At 37.2% G+C, this 22,500-nt stretch overlaps 1 protein-coding gene across 5 annotated transcripts in view; it reads left to right on the top strand.

Annotated features, from left to right (window-relative positions):
• Positions 1-22,500, top strand: part of LOC115223526 (golgin subfamily B member 1) — a 92,667-nt gene that overhangs the window by 60,372 nt on the left and 9,795 nt on the right. For all 5 annotated transcript variants that reach the window (XM_036512425.1, XM_036512424.1, XM_036512423.1 and 2 more), the window contains 5 exons: positions 389-550; positions 5,905-7,539; positions 9,820-12,957; positions 14,675-19,036; positions 20,878-21,024. In XM_036512425.1, the coding sequence (XP_036368318.1) occupies positions 389-550; positions 5,905-7,539; positions 9,820-12,957; positions 14,675-19,036; positions 20,878-21,024 (9,444 nt within the window). The remainder of the gene's footprint in view (positions 1-388; positions 551-5,904; positions 7,540-9,819; positions 12,958-14,674; positions 19,037-20,877; positions 21,025-22,500) is intronic.

Genomic DNA, 22,500 nt, shown 5'->3' with positions numbered 1-22,500 from the left:
AAACCTGCCAGATCCAGCCTGTTGCACCTGTCTTACAATGTCATTATAAAATTAAACACTCTACATCATTGAAATTTTGAAACTATGAGATAAAGCAGGATTAATTCAAAACAATGAGAATAAATAAGAACTACATTTGACAGAGAAATCTGAATGCTAAAGGCTTAAAGACAAATAAGGTAGAAAGTTGTGACATTCATCCCCTGATCTTCCCCCTTTTCCCCACCTCAAGGCCATCACCAAGAATTAAAGAAGTAAAATTCTTACCACTGGGATGAAGTAAGGATTATCCAGATTTAATCAAACGAATGTTTTTTTGTTGATAATTAGTAGTGATGTCTATTTTCTGGGTTCAATTTTCTGGGTATCTTTTTCTGTTGTTTTCCAGATCCAGGAATTACAGAATCAGTTGGTTTCTCAAGATGATGTGTCTAAGAAACAAAAGCAAGAAATAAACGATTTGATTTCGAAATTGCAGTCAATGGAATCGGCAAAGGACGCGTCTTTATCGAACATTGACCAAATGATGGAGAGTTTGAAGAAAGCAAAGGTAACAAAGCAAACAAAACAACAACAACAACAACAAATAAACAAACAAAACAAAAAGCACCCCCCCCCCCAAAAAAAAACAAGCAAATAAAATAATGACAAAATCTAGATAAAAAAAAAATTTAATTAATATTTCTGACGGGATTAAGATAACAAGTTGGTTGAATCGTTAATGCATCGGACAAAATGCTTAATGGCATTTCAGGATCTTTACATTTTGAGTTGTCATCATAGCCTTTCATACTTTCAGGCTTGACTACATTGGCCCCAGTTGAACCCTGGGGTCAATGTATTTGGCTAAATCCGTTCCCTAAAATTGCAGGCCTAATGTCAAAATTCAAGATCATATTTATGATGAGTTAGATGGAAATGTCTTTATCACACAGCCATCTCTGTGTATAAGCCACTCCTTTTTTGCAGGCTTTTTTCCTTATTCTTTTATGTGGAAGCATTAGTCAGCTTCACCTAATATTGAAATAATTAGTTTTTTCTTAACTGATTAACTTAATTAAACTTTCCTGTTTTGACACTCCGCCCCAATGAAAGAACAAAAAACAAAAAAAACATAGAAATATGCATTAAGCAGTATGAAGACTCCTTTCTTATCCGCCATCCTTTATATGATGTCTAGTCTGGCAGTGAACTTTATTGCTGTTACAATTCTAATGTTCTTATACTTCCTTCAAAAATATTTGTACTCTTGTTTGGTCTATGATAGTGTTTAGACTCTACCTATTTCTTTACTACCCACAAGGGGCTAAACACAGAGAGGACGAACAAGGACAGACAAACGGATTAAGTCGATCATATCAACCCCAGTGCGTAACTGTACTTATTTAATCGACCCCGAAAGGATGAAAGGCAAAGTCGACCTCGGCGGAATTTTAACTCAGAACGTAACGGCAGACGAAATACCGCTAAGTATTTCGCCCGGCATGCTAACGATTCTGCCAGCTCGCCGCCTGTTTAGACTCTACCATTATCTGGGATGTATTGTCAGCAATGTTCCTGGGATCTCAAAGAGTTTTCAGTCTTTTAGCCTTAGACCAACGATACCCAGTCAACTAAACTGGAGTTGATCTAATCTCAACTTGTATCTTAGTTGTGGCAAACAAGTAATCTGCTCCCTTTATCCAAAGCCACTTAGTGACCTTCTCTGCAGCTTCAGCGATAGAATTTATTGTCCTCCTCTTTGCTGCAGCAGTAATTAATTATTGTAGTTAATCCATGAATCCAGTATTTCTCCTAGAAGACGAAGCAGGGAGGCCGTCCAGGTGATGTAGCAGTGAGAGTGGAAGCACTCCGTCGGTTACGACGACGAGGGTTCTGGTTGATCCAAATCAACGGAACAGCCTGCTCATGAAATTAACGTGTAAGTGGCTGAGCACTCCACAGACACGTGTACCCTTAACGTAGTTCTCGGGGATATTCAGCGTGACACAGAGAGTGACAGGGCCGGCCCTTTGAAATACAGGTACAACAGAAACAGGAAGTAAGAGTGAGAGAAAGTTATGGTGAAAGAGTACAGCAGGGATTACCACCATCCCCTGCCGAGCTTCGTGGAGCTTTAGGTGTTTTTGCTCAATAAACACTCACAACGCCTGGTCTAGGAATCGAAACCGCGATCCTACGACCGCGAGTCTGCTGCTCTAACCACTGGGCCATTGCGCCTCCAGCAGTGAGAGTAAATATATGGCGAAACAATTTTGTCCAACATTACACTATGTTAGCATTGAATGTGGTGAAGAAAGAATAATTATATGAGAAAGCAGATGGAGGTGGGGGATTGCAAAAAGTTCTTTGTGGGGTCCCGATATTTGTTGATCCCTTGCAGCGAACCCTAATCCAAACAGATTTAATACTTTTATTTTATACTAGCAGTATCGCCCGGCGTTGCTCGTGTTTGTAAGGGAAATAACTATATAAGCATTTTTAGAGAGTTACTTTCCTTATAGATGCCAATTTGGGCTTTCTTAGTCATTTCTGTTTTGGTGTCTTCAAACCATGAAGTCGTTGTTCTAAAAGAACGCTGGTCTCCTTGACAACGCTTTACGACGTTGATTTCCTTACACTCCCTTCCCCACAGCTTCACGAGGGAGGGAAAAAGGGGGAGAAGCAAACAGGTGCAGGTGTGACCATGGACGCCAACTCCGCCGCCATCGACACACGAAAAAATATGCATTAAAATGGAAAAAAATGATGTTAAATTATTTTTAAAATCGTAGACTCATCGTAGACGCGCGCTAATAGCCAGACGGGCTCGATATGAATCACGACTATAAGATACCCGAATTTGGTTAAACTGCACCGCAAAATGTGGGAGTAGTTAGGAATCTAAATCGAAGGGGACAGACACTTACACAACTACAGTTTTATATATATAGACTAGCAGTATCGCCCGGCGTTGCTCGGGTTTGTAAGGGAAATAACTATATAAGCATTTTTAGAGAGTTACTTCCCTTATAAATTCGGGCTTTCTTAGCCATTTTTGTTTTGGTGTCTTCAAGCCATGAAGTCGTTGTTTTAAAAGAACGCTGGTTTCCTTCACAACGCATTACGACGTTGATTTCTTTACACTCCCTTCCCCACAGCTTCACGAGGGAGGGAAGGGGGAGAAGCAAACAGGTGCAGCTGTGAGCGTGGACGCCAACTCCGCCGCCATCGACATACGATGCATTTTATGCATTAAAATGGAATAAAAAATGATGTTAAATTATTTTTAAAATCGTAGACTCATCGTTGACGCGCGCTAATAGTCAGACGGGCTCGATATGAATCACGACTATAAGATACCCGAATTTGGTTAAACTGCACCGCAAAATGTGGGAGGAGTTAGGAATCTAAATCGAAGGGGACAGACACTCACACAACTAGAGTTTTATATATATATATATATAGATAGATAGATATATAAGAAGATGACGACTGGGTTTAGCAGGAGTTATTTCCCTTCAACTGTCACTGTCCCATTTTCGTTGCTGCTTGCAATGGCAGTCAGAACGTTGGAGAGAAGTCTTTTAATATTCTTTCTGGTTCCCCGTGTTCTTTATTCAAACCCGACTGAAGTCAACTCGTCTGCTTTTCATCTCCTCAAGATCGATGAATTACCAGTCCAGGCGATATTAAGGTCGATTTTTTTTTTTCTCTTTATTTTTTTTCTCTCCCCAAAACATCCATCGGCTGTGGTCCAACCTGAAGAAAGGATGGCTTCCACCACATTTTGTTTATTTAAGACATGCCCTATGTCATAGCGGCACTTCAATAACCGGCGATCCTTCGGTATAGGTACCGTAAAGTGGCTTTGTTTACATTTCTGAAAATAACAGAAACCCTTTTCTCCCTACCCTAACACAAACCCTAACCTTAACCCCCCCCCCCATATATATATATATATATATATATATATATATATAAAACACTTTCTTGAAATGTATCGGGTATTTCCGGTACCTATACCGAAGTTACATCCAATGACACTTACTAAGAGTCGAGAGCCCATGTAAGAAGCGATTGTACACCCGCATGTGTAGCAGGGAGCGAACATGGCCATCTTCTTCTCACACACACACACACTATCAAGTTCCGTCCATCAGTGTTTTCGATATTTTTTTGGCCTAATTATTAAATTACAGCATTTTCTCTCCATCATAATCAATCATTACAGTCACCGATTCTTTGATACAAATGCAATTCTTGTTTATTATTTTATCCATAATTTCCTCGTCAACAGTCCAGACACATTCTCGCTCCGATATTTAAAACATTGACACCAGCGTAGAAACACTTCTGTGTCGCGAATGGATTTACTTTTAACGTTGCTAATTCCTGTTTAGAATGGAAGTGGCCCTCCACTTATTGCTGCTTATCGAATCATTCTTTAATTAAATCCTATTTAAAAAAATTAATTGGAAAGCAGTTCTCCTCCCCTCGGCCACGTCATCCTCTCTTAATCATTAAACTTGGTCGAACAGCGATTGGGTTATGTCCCTTACATCATAAACGTTGAGTGTCAAGGAAACTTCGTCGAACAAGCAAGGATATCAGTTTAAAATTAAGATTTAATCACAATTCGTCACTGATATTGGCGATTCGACATAACTTTATTGGATCTTTTTGGTTTGAACGGCAGTTTTTTTAAAATAATTTCCACGTAACTAAACACTTTTAAACTTCGTATACTGGTAGAATGTGTTTATAAAACATCTTTTTCTCTTGGCTTTATTGAGAAAATTCTATAGTTTGTAAGATATTTGTTGTTTTTTTTTTCTTCAATTTCTGCAATTTCAATCAATCAGTGACGTCTATTGAGGTGAAAACATTCTGTGCCGTATGAATATGTCCCTCGTTTAAGAAACAGATTGGATTTATTTACATTTCTGAAGAAAAAAGATACCCTTCCCCCCACCCTTAATCCTAACCCTAACCCTAAAACAGATTGAAATGCAATAGATCGATACTAGGGTCATAATTATGGGTGACAATTTCATATTACACCGCTAGAAAAAACTGCCGTTCAAACCGAAAATACCCCTTTATTTATTGTATATGTAGGTGTACAGGACGGAATTTAGGGGATGTCTTAAACATTGAGTATAAAATCCGAACCATTCTGTGGATTAGAGTGTCACCAATAACAATGGAGTTTATTTACATTATTTACATTGGACGAATATGTGTCCTCATCTTGTTTATTGTTACCACAATGTTTCGGCTGGAGCCTCTATCAGGTGTCCTTGTAGAATTTTGAACCCAACTCTGGATTCTCGTTCCTAAGGTATTTTTTTTTGCTGTGTGTCTGTGCCCCCCCCCCCCAACATCGCTTGACAACCGATGCTGGTGTGTTTACGTCCCCGTAACTTAGCAAAAGAAACCGATAGAGTATGTACTAGGCTTACAAAGAATAAGTCCTGGGGTCGATTTGCTCGACTAAAAGACGGTGCTCCAGCATGTCCACAGTCAAATAACTGAAACAAATAAAAGAGTAAGAGTATATTATTATTATTATTATTATTATTATTATTATTATTATTTATTCAAGGCACTGCCTAGAATTGAACTCGGCGTCTTGGAGTTAGTATATGTATATATTTGTGTGTGTGCCTGTGTTTGTCCCCCCCAACGTTGCTTGACAACCGATGGTGGTGTGTTTACATCCCCGTAACTTATTGGTTTGGCAAAAGAGACCGATAGAATAAGTACTAGGTTTACAAAGAATAAGTTCTGGGGTCGATTTGTTTGACTAAAAGCTGTGCTCCAGCATGGCTGCAGTCAAATGACTGAAACATGTAAAAGAATAAAAGTATATACATAAATCTGTTGTCAGTGAATCTTGATATTTTGTTTTTGTCATTGTAGACTGAAGCGGACGAGGAACTGAAGAAGACCCAAACCTCTTTGGACGAGACTCGGATGAAGCTACAACAGACAGAAGATGCTCTTCAGACAGTTGCTAGTGAACATGGAAAAGCACAGAAAGAACTGAAGCAGTCACTTGATGAAACGTTGAGTAACTTTCAGCAGCAGAGCAAGGAAATAGGTCACGTCTGTCAGTTCCTTGGTTTTACTGAGATTTCTGTGGAGAAACTATACTACGTGGTGAAAGAGAAAGTTGAGTGTGTCACTGAACTGCAACAGAGACTTCAAATTATCGAGAAGTCTTGGGATGAGAAACAGAATGCTCTTGAGAGTAAAGAAACTGAGGTTGAATCGTTGAAATCACAGCTTCAAAACTACGACAAAAATGTTCAGCTTTCCATGCATGACAGAGCAGCTGAGAATAATTCATATAAAGAAAATTTGTCAATGAAGGATCAAAGTATAAAGTTACTTCAGGAAACTGTTGATACTCAGACAGCCGAAATATGTAAGTTTAAGGAACTGCAAGTCTCTCAGGAGCAGAAAGTAGAACAGTATGAAAAGGAAGCTAGTGAGAAGCTGCAAGAATTCCTCTCCCAAACCGTCCTGTTTCAGAGTCAAATAGAAGCTTTGCAGAAAGATGTTGAGAGTAAACAAAGCAGTTTATGTGAGTCTGAAGCTAAAGTAGAGAGTTTGCAGCAATCTCTGCAAGAAAAAGTTGAGGATTTTACCAAAGTGGTTTCTGAACAATCCAGAATGGATGAAAATAGTGGCAAGATTATGGCAGAGAAACAGGCACAAATAGAAAACCTTAAATCTTCACTGGATCAAATGACCAACATTCTAAATGAGAAACAATCTGATTTTGATATGAAACGTAAAGAAATGAACTCTGTTGTATTGCAGCTTAACACTGAAAAGACAGAAAAAGATGCTCAAATCGAAAGTCTTTCTGTAAAAGTGTCTGAATTGACTGCAAGCTTCAACGAATCTAAAGCAGTTTGCGAGAAAGTGCAGGCTGAGAAGGTGACCCATGAAAGGACAATGCAAGTATCTGGTGAAATGGTGAAAGATTTGCTTATCAACAGACTTGGGACTTTATCAACAGATTCTGAAATGGAAATGCCTCTGTCAGAGTCTATTGGATTAGTTATTTCTCAAATAGAAGGATTGTTATCAGAGAAAGTTCGGCTTGAATCAATGCTACAACATTCCGAAAAAAATAATGAATCACTTAAATCAAACGTTGAGGAATTGGAAAATAAATGTAGCCAGAATGAGTTGTCTTTGATGAATCTACAATCAGATTCTTCACAGCAAGAACTAGCAGTGAAGAAACTTATGGAAGGGAAAGATGTAAAAATCACTTCTTTACAGGACAATGTTGAAAGCTTAAATTTGTCATTACAACAAAGCCAGGTTCGTGAAAATGACTTAACACAACAGATTAAAAATGTTCAAGACAGTTCCAACTTCATGCAGCAGCAACTGACTGATGCCAAAAATCAAGTAGAGGCATTGATGCAACAACAAACCAGTCTACAGGAAGAAGTGAGGCTCTTAAAAGACCAGGAAATTTCTAGGGAAACCAACAGGCAAGATCTGGAGCTTTTGCTGGAAGAACAAGGAAAGAAGGTGAGACTTTTGTCTGAAAATTTAGAATTAGTGTCACATGAAAAGAAATGCATGCATGCTGAGGTTGAAAATGGTATACGTGAAATACAACTTGTTACTAACACTAATTTAGAATTAGCCAAAAAGATAGGGCAGCTACAAGATTTGTTGTCTGAGAAGGAAGGTTTACTTCAACATCACTCTGATGAACTAGAAAAGGAAAAATCTCAATTAAATGTTCATTTAGAAAAATGCTCTAATCAAATTAATGATCTTGAACAAGCACTTGCTTCGTCTAATTCTAAATTGTCTGAAGTTTCAGCTAGTAATCTTACCTTTGAAAAATCTCTTGCTGAACGCAAAGATCGAGTGGAAGAGTTAGAGGTGGAGAACAATCAGCTTTTGTTAAAACTATCTGAATATGATAACAACCAGTTGTTGTTACACGAGAAAGAGAAGATGCTGGCCAAAGATAATGAAGATATTGCAGGTAAATTAGTTAAAGCTGAACAGGTGATGTCAGAGAGAGATGGTACCATCGGGGAACTTGAAACTAATCTTAAAAATGCTGAAGATAAAATAAAGGAAAACAGTGCAATGCTACAAGAAGCGTGTTTGGAGAAGAAAGATTTGGAAGACAAACTTAAGGAACTTGGTAACAGGTTGGAAGTAGAAAAAGAGCTTAGAGTAAATATTGAAACAGTTAATAAAAATATAAAGGAATCATTTGAAAATTATCATCAAAAGACAGTTCAAGAACTGCAGGATCAAAATAGTCTGATAACATCTTCTAATAGAGCTGCTGAAAAACAGCAAGAAGAGAATCTTAGTTTAAGCAACGAACTCTCTTCACTACAAAGTAGTTTTGATAATCAGTTGGCTGAGAGGAATCGCTGTATTTCTGGTCTTGAGGAACAGTTTCAGAAATCTGTGGCAAATGAAAATAGATTAGTAAAAGAGATAGGATTGTTGCAGTCAGAGAAACATGAAGCTGAAATGGATATTGTTAACTTTAAAGTGAGTTTACAGGAGAAGGAAGATTTGATTAGAAATTTATTAATGTCTGTTGATGAAACTAAAGAATCTCAAGAAGTTGGTAAAGAGAAATTCCAGATGTTGCTCCAAGAGAACCAGTTCTATCAACAAGTTATCAAAGATCTTCAATCTGAACTAAAAGACAGTAAAGAACTAGGGGTCACGAGTGAGAAATCTTTGGTAAAAATGAAGAATAGTGTAAAAGAAGGAGAGGTCGCCGTGGAAAGTTTTAGGAAGTCTTATGAAAATCTGAAACAAGAACATGATATACTCTGCCAAAAACTGAAAGAATCTGAATATAATCTGGAGGAAACAAATTTGGAGCTTTCTAGATTTCAAGGTGTTCTTCATGATTCTCAGCTGGCACTGGAAGACTCGTTTGAAAAGGTAAAGAAAGAATCCGAACTAACTATTACCGATTTAATAAACAAGAATCAAGTCCTTACTACTGAGATCAGTAATCTCAGACTCCAGATAGATGAAGGAAATAAGTCTCAAGAAATGGTAGGAAGGTTGAAGAAGGAATTGGTTGAGAAGTCAAAAGAATGTGCTCAACTTAAAACTAAAATCTCCATCAATGAAGAAGATTGTTCTGAAATTAATCAATTGATTGATGCTTGTTTGTTGAATAATTATGGTAAAGAGTCTTTACCGGAACCTGTCCCACCAAGATTACAGTCTTCTGGGATGCCCTTTAAGAATGTGAAGAAACAGACCCCAAATTCCAATGTTGATGGCGCTTTAAAGAAAAAATATGCTAAAAAGTCTACAAGAAAATCAAAGAGCACATCTTCTTTGAATAATGGTAACACAGCTGCTGATTCCTCTGAAAGACACAATGAATCTGATATTTCTTCGAAAGAGGAATGTGGGAACAAAATTATTATAAAGAAATTAAAAGAGTTAGTTCAAGAAAGAGAAAACCTATTTTCATTATTAGACTCTTTAAATTCAAACTTTGGGAAAGATGCTCTGAAAGAAGAAAGCATTCCTGGCCGCATTAACCAATTTTGTAAATATTTGCAAGAACAGAAATTGATGCTAGAAAACTTACAACAAATACAAATGGACAGGGAATTGGCATTCGGTTCAGCTGCCAAACAACTGACAGAAATCTATGAGAACTGTGCTTGTATTTTGGTTAATGGGTCAGAGCAGATGCCATCACAGGATTCTGATTTTCTTGTATGTTCTAATGATAAAAATGAAAATAATCAACTTGAAAATTTGGTTGATAAATTTTCAAATTTGTTTCATGTTCTTCAGACTTGGAAAGAAACACATGTGAGCATCCCGGATGTAAACACAAGTGAAACTTCTGGAAAGTGCTCTAAAGAGAAAGTGGTTGCACAGGATCCTAGTCAATCCCAATTTGTTGTTGAAAAAGAGAGAGTTCTTGCAACTGAAGAATCAGCTGAGATAAGCAGCAAAAAAGATCCAAATATTTCAAGTCTACCTGAGGAAATTTCACACAATACAGCACCTATGCAAAAAACTATTTTGAATTTCTTTGCAAAATGCCAACAGACTGGAATCAATGTTACTCTTCCAGCCACAGTTAATAAGGAAAACCTGAGGGAAGAAGATATTCTCGAAGTGTCACTGAATGTCTTGTTTGACAGAGTTGTTTGTTTAGGCAAAGAATCGCAAGGCCTGAAGGCGTTTGTACAGGCTTTAGAAGGATCTTCTCAGGATCAGGTGTTGGAGTTGATAAAAAGAAAAGATCAATTTATTGGTGATCCCAGACTTACAGATTCTGTGTTAAATGAAGATAATTTGGTTGAATTTGATGAAGAGAAAGTCAAGCTGGAGAAAAATAGTAGATTGGTAGAAGAGAAAGAGGAGTTGGAGACTAGGTTAATTGAAGTGCTGAAGGAGAAGGAAATGTTGGAGTTTCAGATGGATGAGGTGGAGCTCTTGAGGATTACCATCAGGAAATTGGAAGAAGATCTGAAGAAGAAATTGGTGGAAAAAGATCTTGTTGCTGAGCAGTTGGCTAAAGTGGATATGGAACTGGTGTCGACTTGTCAAGAACGGGATAAAGTGAAGAACCATCTGGAACAAGTGTTACGGGAACATCAAAAATGTCATGATATAGAAAGCCGTCTTGAAAAAGTGTTGAGGGACAAACAGGTTTTATCCCAAAAGGTTATGGATATGGAAAGTAAAATAAGTCAAATGAAAATCGATAAAGAACGACTGAAAAAGCAGGTGCCAGGGACAAAACCAAAAACTGAAAAAAATACACCCTTACTTAAGCGCCGAACAAAAAGTCAAGAAATTGGAGATAAAAAAGTCAACAAGAACCCAGAAGATGTAAAGAGAAAGTCATCTTTGACCAAAAAAACTACTGAAAAGTGTCTTTCTAGTATGTCAGCTTCCAAATATGGAAGTGTGGAATCGGTGAGAAGTGAAATTCTAAGAGTTAGTTCTCCAACTTTGAGTGAAAAATCATATGGTACGTCGGATTCTTGTGCATCTGAGATGTGTTTGCGAGATGAGCTCATGGAATTGCGGTCCAAGACAGAAGCTTATTCTAAACATTTTGAAGAACTGAAAATGTTTTGGAGAAATGATATTTGTAAAAGTTTGAGTGGAATATTGTCGCCTGAAGTAAGTCTTAATGAAGAGTCAAACGAAGCTGAAGTTAATGAAAAAGTCAGTGAAAATGCCGAGTTAATTGCAATTAAGGTTGAAAATATTAAAACTGAAATGTCAGAAGTGTTAACTAAAATTGGAAATTGGAAATCTTCTTTTTCTGAAATTAAAACTGCTGAGAAAGAACCAGCTAAGGAAAGATATTTGGATGAGACCCCGAATGTGAAGGATACGGAAGTTGAAAACGAACCTAAAGGGGATGAATCGGTGGCAAGAAATGAAGTTAGAGATTTATGCAATAAAAATGAACGCTTGAAGCAAATGTGTGTAAAGTTAAAGAAATCTTGTCATCAAAATAATGCTGAGATAGAAGCCCTGAAGAAGCAGTTGGAGATGGTGAACTCAAAGGCTGTGAGGCTGGATGAACAACTGAAAGAAAAAGAAATAAAGATTAATGACTTTGAAATTTTAGTGACCGAACTGAAGGATGGTTTAGATGTTAAAACTGCTGAGATATTGGAACTAAACTCTGCTGCTGATAGTAAACAGTTGTCTTCGGAAGATGGAATTAAACAGCTTCAGATGACATTATCTGCGAGGAATGAAGAGCTTTGTGCTACAAGAAACTGCTGTAAAACAATTCAAGAATCATTTTCATTATTGGTAAAAGAGATTTTGGAACTGGTTTCACAAAATCAGTTCCACAAACCTGAAGCAGATTCTTTACAGAATCATTTCAAGCAACTCTTTGAAGAATTGGGTTCAGGACTATTTCAAAGTTTAGATGAATGTCAACAAAAAAGTTTTAAAACTGCAGAAGCTTTAGAAAAGTTAAGCCATTTCTTGAGTCAGTACCAAAGGTACCAACAAGAGATTTTCATAGTTTTTGGATCTTTCATGAGCTGTCTCAAAGAAATCCAAAACGATATCAAAGAAAAAAGCTTGAAAGCTAATCCAAAATCATACGAGGCTGTTTTAGAAGATTTAAAAAAAATTGTCAACAATAGCAACTATCTGGAACATTCTACATCGACAGAAGAACAGGTTGACTTGGTGAAATCAAAGTCTGAAATGTGCCCGTTGGATGATTCAGATACACAGACAGGTGTGAATTTTTTAAACTGGCTTCGGGGATATTTGAAAGACCTGGCACTGTCTCATGATGCTGACAATGCTAGGTTCCTGGACATTGTATCAGAGTTGAATGTTGTAGTTTTGTCTAAAGAAGAAGCCATTCAGAAAATGAGTGAAACTATGGAAGCTCTGTCTTCTGAGCGTAAGAAACTTGTCAAAGAAGTTGCTAGACTACAGAATGCTTGTGATGATAGCCACAGCACAGCCGTCAGTCATTCGGAAGAGACAAAGAGGGTGAAAAACTCTTTAGATGCTCTTGAAAGTAGAATCTCTGGTCTTTTGACTTATGTGAAAGATGTCCATGGTTCCACATTGGAAACCATAATGGAAGAGAGTGAGGAAGAAGAGGAATGCCATGACGATGTCACAGACGGTTTGGTAAATAAGCTGCCTGGCGGCACAGCAAATCTGGAGAATTTGCAGAGTCTGGAGAAACATTTTGCTGCCTTCGCTGCTGCCTATTCTCATGTAGCCAATGTTTGTAACAACCAGGGCAGTGAAATTGAAAAACTTAGGAGTTTGTTGACAAAACAGCAGGAATTGTCTGTGAAATGTCCAGAAGAAATGTCTTCCATCAGTGGCCAAAATGTCTCGGAACTGGATGGCAGCAACCACCCTGTCCTTACACAGAACCTTGACACTACACGAGATACTCAGCCGACGCCTCAACATGTAAGGATTAATTACTACACTGTTATTTCGATGCTCTTTACTTTCCCTCTTTGCATTGGAGATTCCTTCTATGTATTTTCTTCCATATTTCCTCCAGACCCTTCGTCTCCTTCCTCTACTAAAAGCATGGGTTATGTGCAATTCTGCAAAAATCCCTCATCATTATTCATTTTTCAACATTTTTTTTTTATCGTATGTTTTCCCTGCATAACAAAGTACAGTTCTGTGTGTGCCATACGTGTGTAGTGTCTTGTGTTGCTTACTTGTTTTCTGTTGCATTCACAGTATTCCACATGATGTGTTGTGGTTAAGGCCTTGGTGTACTTCTTTCACTCTGTTTTAGGTCTTAGGGGTTTTGTTATTCATCAATGACATAAAAGTACCGACCAAGCACTAGAGGTCAATGCTGTTGGTTAACGCCCTTCCCCCCTGTTTCATATCTCATACCTACACTAAGAACTATTGTTTTTATGGTGATGGTGATGGTGGTGGTAATGGTGTTGGTGGTGGTGGTGGTGGTATATAATAGAATCAGCAGAATGGACTATTATGTTCTGAGTTCAAATCCTGCCAAGGCCTACTTTGTCTTTCATCTTTATGGAGGCCAATGAACCTAAAGTAGCAGACAAGCAGTTGATGCCATTAACCAGATATTTCCTTCTATAAAATATTTGGTGCTTTGATCAGAAATATTTTGGCAGAATCATTAAGTTGTCAGACAAAATGCTTAGTCCGACAACTTATCCGACTTGAGCACTGGTACTTATTAGGGACTACCCCTGTCCCCACCAAAATTTCAGGCCTTGTGGCTCTAGTAGAAAGGATTATTATTATTATTTAGGCAGTGAGCTGGCAGAATTGTGAGCATGCCAGGCAAAATGCTTGGCGGTATTTCGTCTGTCTTCGTGTTCTGAGTTCAAATTCCATCAAGGCCAACTTTGCTTTTCATCCTTTTGGGGTTGTTAAAATAAGTGCCTACTGAGAACTGGGGTCGATGCAATCAGCTTAACCCCTGCCCCCAAATTTCAGGCCTTGTGCCTATAGTAGAAAGGATTATTATTATTATTATTATTATTATTATTATTATCATCATCATCATTAATTATAAGGTGGCAGGTTGGCAGAATCGTTAGCACGCCGGGCTAAATGCTTAGTCGTATTTTGCCTGTCACTACATTCTGAGTTCAAATTCTGCCGAGGTTGACTTTGCCTTGCATCCTTTCGGCCTTTCAGGATCGACAAACTAAGTACCAGTGAAACACTGGAGTCGATGTAATTGTCTAGTCCCCTCCCCAAATTTCAGACCTTGTGCCTATAACAGAAAGGATTATTATTATTATTATTATTATTACTAAGGCAACAAGTTGGCTGAACCATTCCCTATGTCAGACAAAATGCTTAGGGGCATTTTCTTCTGGCTCTTTGCATTCTTAGTTTAAATGCTGCCTTTCATCCTCTCAAGGTTGATAAAATAAGTGCAAGTTTGAGCATTGGGGCTCATGTAAACACCATGCCCCTCCCCTCAAAATTTCTTGCCTTGTTTCAAAATTAGAAATAAAAATAATAATAGGTATTGTTGTTATGTTTGGGTTTGCTTGGTTTTTATTTATTTATTCACATGTTGTTGTTGTTGTTATTTAAAAAGAAACAGACGACCGTGTGTATGTGAACTTATTTCCAAAACTCTAACTCTTGTTTCTAACCAATGTCATTGCAGACGTCTGTGGAACTGGATAAAATATCTCTGGAATTAGATGAAGTGAGGCAAGGGAAGTTCCAAGTTGATCAACAGTTGGCCTCAGTCCAAAAATATAACGAAGAACTGCAGACTAAGTTGACCGATTTAGTCACAACCAACCAAGAAATGCAGTCTTCTATGCAGGATGTGCAACACGAAATGGAACAGGTTAAGATAGAATTAAGATCAACGGAGGAACATTCTAGGTTGAAAGACTTGCAAATACAGGAACTTTCATCGCAAGTTGAGGAGAAGTCTGCTGAGATTAATAAACTGTCGACTCATTTGCAAGAAGCTGAAGGGAATTTGGGTTTGCTTAATAAAAGTTTGGTTGAGAAAGACTCTCATGTGAATGAATTGAAAGAACTATTGGAAAGAAAGAATAAGCAAGAGCAAGAGGATGATTCCGCAGAGGAGCAAAACAAGAAAGATGTGTCGTTGCTGAAGGAGCAACTTTCGGTGAGAGAACAGCAACTGCAGCATCTGACTTTGGAGATTGCTGAGAATATGAAGACGCATGAGGAGCAGCAAGGGAGATTGAAAGAAAAAGATGAAAAGATAATGTCACTTTTGGAAAACATGCAGGAATTAGAAGAACAATTAACGAGTTCGTTTAACGTGAAAGAAGGGAGTGAAGGAAAGATAGCGGAGTTGGAGGATGCTCTTCAGAAAGAGAAAGAAGCTCTCGATTCAACAAAGAAATCGCTTCAAAATAAAGAAAACCAATATTTGAAAGTCTTAGCAACGGCCAAGAAATTGAAATTACAGGTTCAAGAGGCAAAGAATGAGAGTAAACTTGGCAAAGATGAAATGAAAGAAATGAATGCGAAAGTATTTGAAGAAATTAATTCAATGAATTCAATTTTTCAACAGAAAGTTTCTCTTGTATTGAGCGAGTGGCCGGAATTGGCGGAGGCGGAGGGAAAAGACACTGCTGGAGCAAACCTGTTTGAGAAAGGAATGGAGGAGTCTAGCAGTTCTGGTACAGAACCATGTAAAGCAACACTGTCACTGCTGCAGAAATTGGTGTCTACTTTAGAAGCGGCAAAGCATGTAATGGTCGAAAGTCAGCAGGAGAATCAGATGTTGAAACAGTTAAGTCAAGAACAGGAAATCCTTTTATCAGACTTCAATCAGAAACAGGAACTATTATTGTCCCAAAATTTGGAGAAGGAAGATCTTCTATCGACCATTGAAGAGAAAAATCACAAAATGCTAGAATTGCAAGACAGAGTTTATGAAGTTGAGCAGAGTTTGAAGACAATGGAGACAGAAACGGAGAAAGATGTCAGGATTACATTTCTCAATGGACAACTGGACGAGTCTGGCCATACAATTCATCTTCTTCAAGAAGAAATCACCAACAAGAACAAAGAGTTGGAAGATTACAAACTAAACGCTTCAAAATGGGAACAAAAGCTGCTGGATCAGGATGATCATCGGCTGAAAGAAATGGCCCTGAAGATGCAGGAATTGTCAGCAGAAATTAATGCAAAGAATGCATGTATTGAAGAGCAATCATTGCTCCTGAAAGCTTCTGAAGAGAAAATGATTGGTGTTGGTAATGAGATTTCTGAAAAAGAAACTGTAATTTCAGAGCTAAAAAATGCTTTGGATGATGTTAGCAAACAGAACCAACATACTGTTGAAGAACTGAAGAAGCTTAAGGAAATATATAACCAAACAGTAGAAGAATTGCAATTAAATAAAGAAGAGATAAACAGCAAAGGTGCCCTGCTAAAACAGATTCAAAACCAACTGGAAGCTGTTTCAAATGAAGTTCAGCAAAAGGAACAGTTAATTGTGGAATATAAAGAACAATTAGAATATTTCAGAGAGAGAGAAAGTGAAAGGGCTGCTTCTGATATTGAGCCGGATTTAAGGATTTTGTATGAAAAACTGAAGGTAGAATCTAGTCGGATGAGTTTAGAAAAGGAACAGTTAACTTCTGAGTGGAAGGAGTCTATTAATGAAAATAATCGGTTAAATTCTGAACTCCAGAAGTCTGACTCGAAGAGGAAAGCTTTGGAAGAAAGTTTGAGTGTGAGTCATGAAAATATCGCGAAAATGGAAGAAGATATTGAAAAATTTACTGAAGATCTCTTGCAATCTTCTAAAGAAAAAATGGTGCTTTCAGAAAATCTAGAACAATTAAAGAAAGAAAACTCTATGCTTAAGGAGAAGTGTAATCCTGTATCTTCCGAAACGTATTCTGCAGAAGTGCCTTTGGAACCAAGTCTAGTGAAAGAACATCAAGGTAGCTTATACAGTGCTCGCATTGAGAAAGAATCTATTCAGAGGTCAGAGGTTAAGAATTCCTCTGAGAGTTTGCTAATAGAGAAAGAGTTACATGATGTGCAAGAGAGATTTGAAAGTCTTTCTCGAGAGCATGAGACTCTAAAAAATAAACATCAAATAGCAACAGAAAAATGTGAGAAGTTATTAGTGAAGCTGAAATCTTTTAAAGATAAAAATGATAATCTTTTAAAAGAAATGGAAAATCTAAAGATACAGAAGGCAGGTGAGGAATCGAAAGTTATTCAACTCCAGAATGACCTTGGTTCTGAAAAACTAAAATATCAAGAACTTTCAGCATTCTATCAACAAGGACAAAAGTCTCAGAGTGAAGCTGCTGAAAAACTGGCAGAGTTTGAGAATGTTAAGAAAAAAAATGAGAAAGTGAATCAGAAGTTGTCTAAGAGTAATTCTGAGTTGCAGTCAAAATGTGATAAACTCTCAAAACAAATTGAAAATGTCTTGGCAGAAAAATCTGATTTTGAAAATAAGTGGATCAATCTGAAACAGGAAATGGAGACTGCCAGCAATCAGTATTCTGTGGAGAAGTCTACCTTGTTGAATAAAATCACAAATTTAGAAGGGGAATGTAAAAATGTCTATGCAGACCTAGAAGACTTCCAACAACTTGTTAAGAAACAGAAGGAAAGTCAGGATAATTTGAAGAGTGAAAACCACAAGTTGAGAGAGAGCGTTTCGAAATATGAGAAAGAAATGTTAAATAGCAGCATTGCTAAGGATCATTGCAGTCAAGTTGAAATTCAGTTACAAGGTTTGTCTGAAGAGCGGGATAACTTAAAAGATCAAGTGGATGCTGCCAGAGAAGAAGTTGTTACCCATCGTAAGGAAGTGCAGACGTTAAGGAAACAGTTTGAAGAAGCAAAAAATAAACTGTTGCAGGAACAGGAAATGTTAGTCGCAGAGTTAGAAAAGACAAAGAGGGAATCTGATGATAGAGATGAGTCGGCGAAAAAGGATCTAGAAGTGAGGCTGTCTAATCTTGAAAAAGAATTAGAAGCTAAAGTATGTGAGATAATCCATTTTAAGGATGAGAATCAGATGTTGTCAGAAAAGATAAAGAATGAAATGAATGAAAGAGAACTGTACAAAAGAGAAGCCCAAGAAGCTGGTGCCATTGGAGAGCAGTTAAGGGAATCTCAGAAACGAGAAGAAGAACTTGAGCAGGAAAAGATGTTTTTAGAAGAAAATTTCCAAACTGTTAAAATGGAGCTGGAAGCTAACAAAGAAATGTTGAGACAGAATATGAAAGAAATTGAAGAATTGACAGCAGAAGTAAATCGGTTAACAAAGGAAATTAGCATTAGGGAAGTTTGGAAGAGACAGCTCGAAGAGGCTGAGCTAGAAGTGAGTCGAAAAGAAGAAAGCTTGTCTCTTTTGAAGAATGAAGTGGACATCATGAATGAGCAAATTGAAAGACTGACTGCTGAAGGCCGTGATTTAGAGACCACATGCCAGTCGGTAGATGGATTGAAGAAAGAAAACAGTAAGCTTACTACAGAGTTACAACAAATAGTTTTACAAAATAAAGAGTTGGTTTCCAGCAAAGAGGAATTGTCTGTGGTGAATGAACGCTATAACAAGCTATTGATGGATAACACACATTTGGCAAAGCAGTTTGAAGAGCTTAGGAACAAAATGCAGACCCAAGTGGAAAAAGAACAAAGCTTTGCTCATGAGCAACAGGAGCATTTGAAACGAGAGCAAGTAACATTTACTAAAAGAGTTGAAGAACTAGAAGATCACGTGCAGGAACTGACCAACCAGAACACACAGTTGAAGCAGGATATGGTACAAGTGAACAGCTCACTGAAAGAAGCTCATTTTGAGAATGAATCTCTCAAGTCACAGCTGCAGGTCATCCAAAATGGTGGTGACCGGCTAAACCAGTTCCAAGAAGAGTACCAGAAATTGCAGGAACAATTTTCTAAGAGTATCGAGCAAAACAACTGTGTTCAGGCGGAATTGAACCAAGCCAACCACCGACTCCAGTTGAGGGAGTCGAGGTGTCAACAGTTGGCAATGCAGGTAACAACCTCTTTCATTCTGTGCTGTTGTGGCTGTAAGGTTTAGGTGATGAATTATGAGCTGCATGGTCATGATTTCAAATCCTGCTCACAGCTATTGTTTTTCATGTTATATATTTTTGTATTTCTTTTTGTGTTTAGGAGTGGATTTGGTACATGGAAACTGAAAAAACCCTGTCATATATATATGTATGTATATATATATATATGTATATATATATATATGTATATATATTATATATATATATATGTGTATATATGTATGTATATGTGTATATATGTGTGTATATATGTATGTATATGTGTATATATGTATGTATATATATATATGTATATGTGTATATATGTATGTATATATGTATATGTGTATATATGTATGTATATATATATATGTATATGTGTATATATGTATGTATATATATGTATGTATATATATATATATGTATATGTGTATATATATATGTATATATATGTATGTAATATATATATATGTATATGTGTATATATACATATATGTATATATATGTATGTATATATATATTTATATATATGTATAATATATATGTATATATATATATATGTATATATATATAATGTATATATATATGTATATATATATATATATATGTATATATATGTATTATATATATATATATGTGTATATATATATGTATTATATATATATATATATGTATATATATTTATATATATATAAATATATATATATATATATATATATATTATATATATATATATATATATGTGTGTGTGTGTGTGTGTCTTTATGTCTATGTTTGTCCCCCACCATCACTTGACAACCGGTGTTGGTGTGTTTACATCCCCATTACTTAGTGGTTCGACTAAAACACTTCAGGGCAGTGCCCCAGTATGGCTGCAGTAAAATGACTGAAGCAAGTAAAAGATGAAAGAAATGATAAATGATATTTAAATTATCTCCACTCCTTGAAGGTGTACCATAATTAACAAATGGTAATTAAGACAGGCTTCACTTGAGGAGGCGAGATAATCTCAACAATCAAAAATTCTGTCCCTTCAACAAAGCACCTTATTCTAGTTTGATCTATTTCGCAACAGGATTGTTAGGGTTTGGAAGATCTTAATTTCCATCGAGATTAGTGATTCCAAAATGTTGTAAGCTAGGTGTGCAGTGAAGTGTATCTATGTGTGTTGTGATCAGTGGTGTATGGTGGTGGTTGTATTGGGGGTACTTCCACACCCAGTGCCACCAAGTTTCAAGCAGGGGTATAACAAAAGTTTTCCATTAAAATTTAGGGGTAAATTAATGAGTAAGGTTAATGTTTATGATGAATTTGCCATTTTTGATGCAGCACACCCAGAATATACACCCCTGGTGTGTATGTGTGTGTGTGTGTGTGTGTGTGTGTGTGTGTGTGAGTAGGGCTTGGAGTGTGTGTATTTAACTGTGTATAAAGTGTAGGTGTGTATATCTGTATTTGTGTGTGTGTGTGTGTGTGTGCATTGCATGTACCAGTGGCATATGGTGGTTGCTTTATTGGGTGTACTATCACACCCAATGTCACCAAATAGGGGTATAACAAAAGTTTTCCATTAAGATTTGGAATTAAATTAACGAGTAAGGTTAATGTTTATAACAAATTTGTCATTTTTGATGGGTGTGTAGTGCACACCTGGAATACATGCCCCTGGTTGTGATGTATGTAAATGTGTGCTGCTAAATGTTAGTAGTTATACCCTTAAAATAATGAAATTGTATTTTTAGAAATGTGAAAAATACAAGCTGAAATTCTAATTACAAAATGCAACTTTGATAAACTAATAGAAAACCATTTACTTTCTTAGGTGAGCCAGTTAGCAGAGGACCGCAGTTACCTTAATGTCCAAATGGGCAATTTGTCTTTGGCCCTTCGTGAGAAAGAGAAAGAGTCAAGCAGTTTAGCCCATCAAATAAAGGATAGTTATGAGAAACAGACCAAACTTCAACAGAGGGTAAGTATTCAGATTACTTAAACAACATACTGCTGGATATTTTCATTTCACGTTGTCTAATGGCTTTATATATCTGTCTGTTTGTATTATTATAATACAATAGCATTGTTTTTCAGTGATAAGCACTGTAAAGGTTGAATTATAAATAAGAAATAGTGGCAAACGTTAGTACTTTGTTGTGCCACTATTTCCTACATATAAGGCGGCAAGCTGGCAGAAACGTTAGCACACCGGGCGAAATGCATAGCCATATTTCGTCTGGCATTACGTTCTGAGTTCAAATTCCGCTGAGGTTGACTTTACCTTTCATCCTTAAATTAAGTACCAGTTACGCACTGGGGTTGATGTAATCAACTTAATCCGTTTGTCTGTCCTTGTTTGTCCCCTCTGTATTTAGCTCCTTGTGGGTAGTAAAGAAATAACTATTTCCTATGCATATATAACGGGAAGGTTTACGAAAATAAACAAAAGACGAAGGTAGGTGGAGTACAAACAAACAAATGTATTAGTATGGCGCTCAGGAATAGAAATAGAACAAGTCTTTTACGTTTCGAGCCTACGCTCTTCGACAGAAAGATACACAGAAAAGAAACAAGGAGAGAAACAAGGAGAGAAAAAATTCGTGTAGGAGCTAACGATCTATCATAACGTTCTATATACATATATATATGTATCTATATATTCCATGGCACTCTGTCAATTATGAAGGCGAGGATCCAGTTGTTCTGATGAACAGAATAGATTGCTCATGAAATTAATGTGCAAGTGGCTAGGTACTCCACAGACACGTGTACCCTTAATGTAGTCCTTGGGGGAGATTCAGCGTGATGAATTTCTAATAGGAAACACCTTACATGTTTATCTAACATTTAAACCTTTATAATTCCCATTACCAAATGAAACATGTGTAATGGTGAATAAATAATACCAAAAAGTTTCTAATTTCCTGTTTTAACACCATCCGAACGTGGTCGATGCCAGTGCCCTCTGACTGGCTCCTGTGCTGGTGGCACATAAAATGCACCCACTACACTCTCAGAGTGGTTGGCATTAGGAAGGGCATCCAGCTGTAGAAATATTGCCAGATCAAATTGGAGCCTGGTGCAGCCCACTGGCTTGCCAGACCTCAGTCAAACCTATTTCTTTGCTACCCACAAAGGGCTAAACACAGAGAGGACAAACAAACAGATTAAGTCGATTATATCGACCCCAGTGCGTAATTGGTACTTATTTAATCAACCCCGAAAGGATGAAAGGCAAAGTCTGAACGTAGCAGCAGACGAAATACCACTAAGCATTTCGTCTGGCATGCTAATGATTCTGCCAGCTTGCCGCCAGTCCTCAGTCAAACCGTCCAACCCATGCCAGCATGGAGAGCAGACGTTAAACGATGATGATGATGATATATATGTGTGTTCAGAGTTCAAATCCAGCAAGGGTCAACTTTGTCCTTTATTCTCTCTGGGTCACTCCCAC

The sequence above is a fragment of the Octopus sinensis genome, linkage group LG23 (assembly GCF_006345805.1).
Source record: "Octopus sinensis linkage group LG23, ASM634580v1, whole genome shotgun sequence".
Lineage (NCBI taxonomy): Eukaryota > Metazoa > Mollusca > Cephalopoda > Octopoda > Octopodidae > Octopus > Octopus sinensis.
Note: the sequence above shows the minus strand (reverse complement) of the source record. Positions and strands in the feature narration are given on the sequence as shown.